This window comes from Hippocampus comes, unplaced genomic scaffold (assembly GCF_001891065.2).
Source record: "Hippocampus comes isolate QL1 unplaced genomic scaffold, H_comes_QL1_v1.1 scaffold195, whole genome shotgun sequence".
Lineage (NCBI taxonomy): Eukaryota > Metazoa > Chordata > Actinopteri > Syngnathiformes > Syngnathidae > Hippocampus > Hippocampus comes.
In genome coordinates, this window is record NW_017806076.1 from 134,019 (window position 1) to 138,566 (window position 4,548).

Below are 4,548 nucleotides of genomic sequence, written 5' to 3' on the forward strand. Positions count from 1 at the left end.
CTCCCCTCCGTTTTTACACTGTAAAATATGTTGGGGCTATAACATTTCACCCTTTAAATGGGGGTCTCTTTGCCATAAACTTTGTCCTGACATGCCCTGAGGGACGAACCTATTGGCACACAGAAGCTAAAACACTACATTTGCTTACATAAGTTATTTGGTTTGCTCAAATCTCTGTAGGCTCTATAGACGTTTTTCGGGTATGGTTAGACACTAAAACACTGCATTAATTTTGTTACAAGACATATGGTAGCTGTTAATGTGTGGGGAAGTAAAAAAAAAAAAAAACAAAAGCTGGTTGTAAGGAGACACAGGGAACTTAGAATGCATTGGCTGTAGACAATCACAATGTCTCCCCCGAGCATCCGAAACATGTTTTTTTTTTTATTTAGCTGAAGTGATATTGTATTCAAAAGACTTTCTGTTTTTGTTTTACCCTCAGTAATATTTACAAAATTATTCACAACAATCACGCAAGTATAGATAATGTTCTAAATCAGATTTTGATTCTCAAAGTGCGGTACCAATAGGGGTACACTACTGCCATCTAGTGGTACATGAAATAATCACTGCTTGAACACAGTTCAGTTGTACTTAACTTTTAAGTTAATTACATATGTATTTAATCTTTAAGAACTGTTTGTTTTGATCCAGTTATTTTAGTGCAATTTGAACGATTTTACGTGCAACACGTTTTAATCAAAATTTTTTTTTTTAGATAAATTAAAGCTCAGTATGAATGTTCAAAATGTCCATAATTCTGCAGTGGCTTATAAGAATAATAATAATAAAAAATACATTTTATGAATCAAACATATGTCTCCTTTTTTAGCTTGGTAACCATTGCAAACGTATAGTTGAGTAGATGTGCCTGACCCATTTAACAAATAAAATCCAATTTCTCAAAATTGGGCAAGGCTTTGGATCACAAAAGTTGAATGTGTGTTAAGATGATAATTGTCTTTTGAATGAAACTGACTCAAAAGAATAGAAAAAGTTACCTTCGGACACACGGTTATAGGAACAGTATTGCTTATAAAAACACAATTTGAACATGATTCCAAAAAAGTCTCTCCACTAGACAGGTTACAACAAATGAAAGTAGCCCAAAGGCTGATATAACGCCTCTCTTCACCTCATCAGGAAGTACGTTTCATTTCCCAAGCCTTGTATGATTTTATTGCTAAACTCAACAGGGGCAGGATATGTCACAGCCCCAGCACTGGGTAAACATTCCCAGATGAACTCCACCAGCACTAACATCAACACACCATGGACAAAATCTCCACTTGGGTTTGGTTTGATATTAGTCATGCGTTTTACAGGAGCGAGTGGGTGAGTGGATACCTTGTACGAGTTGCTAGACAATGATGTGAGAGTTAGAGGACATTCTTACCAGCACTGGTGCCTGCGCCAGTGGTGAGGTCAGCACCCATGAGGCCACCTAAAATGGAAAAAAAAAAAAATGAATGGGTAAATGCTTGAACGAGAACATGCTTTACATCTACTCTGCTTACGCTGCACGACATTCACAGGCACATTCACATTGGTGCATCAAAATGCAAAGTACCCCCCCTCACAAAAAAAAAAAAAAAGACCCTCACAAACACACCCAGCAACTAGACGCTGTCTTCCAAGAAAAATGACACATTATTATTTTTAAGCCATGTGAGGTGGAAGGGTGGGAGGGTTCAGAACTTGTGCGGTTTGGTGTGGATGCTGCGAGCTCCAAAGCTCATATTTAGTTTTGTGCTGGCGTTTCTCGCATCCAGTTGTAATGACAGGGTGAGGGTGTGGGCTGAAGGCTTCAGACCAGTGGGACAGAAAAAGGACTCAGGACAACAATAACAAAGCAACAGGCTTGATTTCCTGATGTCACCAGCACACTGAAAGACGATACTGTTCACGGGGCCAGACAACTCGCCCACACAATTCAAATCAGCTACACAATGAAACCAGACTAACAATGACAATGAATCATCCATGATTGAGATGATCAATTTCAATTTCCTTCCATTTTCAACACCTCTAATTTCTGTTGAGGATCACGGCAGGGGTTAGAGCATATCCCATTTGATGTTTTGGAACTGGCGTACCTATGTAAAAGCATTATTCGTTTTCTATTTATATGTCGTTTGATTAAGCATGAGTAACGATGCCATCAGGCTTTTTTTCCCCTCTCGGTTGCGATGCTTAAAGGAGGAAAAAACTTAGAGGTGATATGAAGAGGGACTCGAGAGAAGCGAAGCGAGAAAGAGCGCTAAATAGGACAGGAGATTTGAACCGTTCCTTCCACTGATTGTTATTGTGGAATGTGATCTTACTTGTCAACAGACCAACTAACATCTATTTAGAAAACTGCAGTTGCTTGTTTAGATTCAACCCATGTGAGTGATATAATGCACACTGTGATTACGAAAATATAATTTTGCAGCGCCTTCATACTGGTCAGTGTCGACTTCAGTCATGTTTCTTTCTCATCGACCAACTTCATATAACATGTGAAGACTGTGAAACGGTGAAAAGAGAGGGAACAAAACTCTGGACCTCCTGTACACCACATGCCAATGTGAAAGGTGCACTTCTTCGCTCCCTCCTTTGGAGGGTCTGACTAAGAATTGCAAATACCTTGAAACCACCAACAGGCCGCCGGTGGAACAGCAGGGGGCCAATATAAGGACTAAAGTTTGGGCTAAGACACAAATGAGGTGCTGCAGGATATTAGGCCGCCGGTGGAACAGCAGGGGGCCAATATAAGGACTAAAGTTTGGGCTAAGACACAAATGAGGTGCTGCAGGATATTAGGCCGCCGGTGGAACAGCAGGGGGCCAATATAAGGACTAAAGTTTGGGCTAAGACACAAATGAGGTGCTGCAGGATATTTTTTAAATGTATCATATTTAAATGAAAAAAAAGAACCTTTTGTTTATTCTGTTATAACTTGTTTTTTTGCTATTCATTTGAATGTACTGTGGAATGGCTCTAAAGTGACGCGGTTTTGGTTGTCTTAGGTGTGCCAGAGATAAACAGATGGGACAACAGGGTTCACAGCCATGGAGGCCCCCTACCTGTGTTACCTGCACTGGGGGGTCTGTGTGTAACTCCGGGGGACATGCTGTTTCTCGGTAGTCCATGGTGTGATAGCGGTAGCAGGTTGTGGTTTCCAAGGGAGCCACCGGGGTGGCTGTAGATGAGATTGTTCTGGTTGCTGACGGGGATGGACACTGGCATGTCGTAGTTGGATGGAGGCATGGCCTGCTGAGAGAAAGAGGCGGGGAAAAACAAGAGGGTGCCAGTCGGATTAGATTTGCAGGTTATCCAGAACAAGAGACAAAACAAGACTACATTGTGGGGAAAAAAAAGAGAGGGCACAGTCAAGGGAAATAATAAGAAAAAAAAAACAGAGGAAGGCCAAAAGCTTAAATGGAAAAACTAGCATCAGACATCCATGCACAATTAAATAAAACAGAAGACGAGACCACAAAGCAGTGAGCGAGTGGGTGCTTTAGGGAAGCACTGGCGAGAAAACAACTGCCACAATAACCCAACATGCTCTTAATTAAACTGGAAGGGGGAAAATCAGCAAAGTTATTTTCAAGAGTTAACTAGTCACTTTCCTCATTCGGAGAGAGAGCGAGACGGGTAGGCCAAATTAGTGCATTTCCAGGAATTATGTCCAAATTTATGACACTTAATTAAAAACAAAACTACACGACAGACAAAAGGCCAAATGATCATCGACTCGGTCTTCATCTTGGAGTAAATCTGCAGTGATTTTTGCAAAATTCCGTTTGAGGTGGCAGGGCTTGACTTTAATCTCAGATGATTTATTTTTCCATTTCACGGCACTAATGTAAAGTGTTGGTGGTATTTACTCAGATCAGCGTGCAGCCTCATCAGTAACATAAGAAACCCCCAAGCACCTTTTTTTTTTGGGTGACATTTTTTGTGTCACTTGGCACAAGGGCTTAACCTTGGGAGTGCCCTGGAAGTGGTTGGATTCTGAATGTTAGCTTTAGGAAGTAGAAAATAGGGCTCTAAATTACTGCCATGTGTCTGAGAGCAATATAGGGAAAATCAGCTGGGTTTGGATGGAATATACACTTAGCTGCCTTCTCTAACGTCGACTGGTCTTGTTACTTTAAATAATGGAAATGGAAAAGCAACACGCTCTTTTTATTTATTTTTTTAAATTGCTTTGTTGTTTCCGCTCCGTTCTTCATATAGTCAAATAAAATACTGTTGAAGGAATGCACACACCCTCTTTTTAAAAAGCTCTTAAAGTGGATCTCATCAGACATGTCCAGGCCTCTAACCAGTCATTTAACGGGTGCCATCCTTCCTGTTTGCACTCATCTTCCTCCTTTACCCTCAGCAACCCCCTTAAACGCTCCCCTGCAATCCAGAGAGGCCCGGGGCTTGGCAGCCACGCTGACCACACATTGACATGGCATAGTTTCACCCCCCCCCCCAAAAAAAACAAATTTCTGATCAAAAAACGGAGAAAAATTTCCTTTTCTAAAAAAAAAAAAAAAAAAAAACATGCAC

General features: G+C 41.0%; 1 protein-coding gene across 8 annotated transcripts in view; it reads right to left on the reverse strand.

The window, feature by feature from the left end:
* Positions 1-4,548, reverse strand: part of mef2cb (myocyte enhancer factor 2cb) — an 84,592-nt gene that overhangs the window by 11,331 nt on the left and 68,713 nt on the right. For 4 of the 8 annotated variants that reach the window (XM_019894600.1, XM_019894598.1, XM_019894599.1 and 1 more), the window contains 2 exons: positions 3,069-3,255; positions 1,397-1,444 (listed from right to left, as the gene is read on the reverse strand). In XM_019894600.1, the coding sequence (XP_019750159.1) occupies positions 1,397-1,444; positions 3,069-3,255 (235 nt within the window). Of the gene's footprint in view, positions 1-1,396; positions 1,445-3,068; positions 3,259-4,548 lie in introns of all 8 variants that reach the window. The other 4 variants (XM_019894601.1, XM_019894605.1, XM_019894602.1 and 1 more) reach the window with 3 other exon arrangements.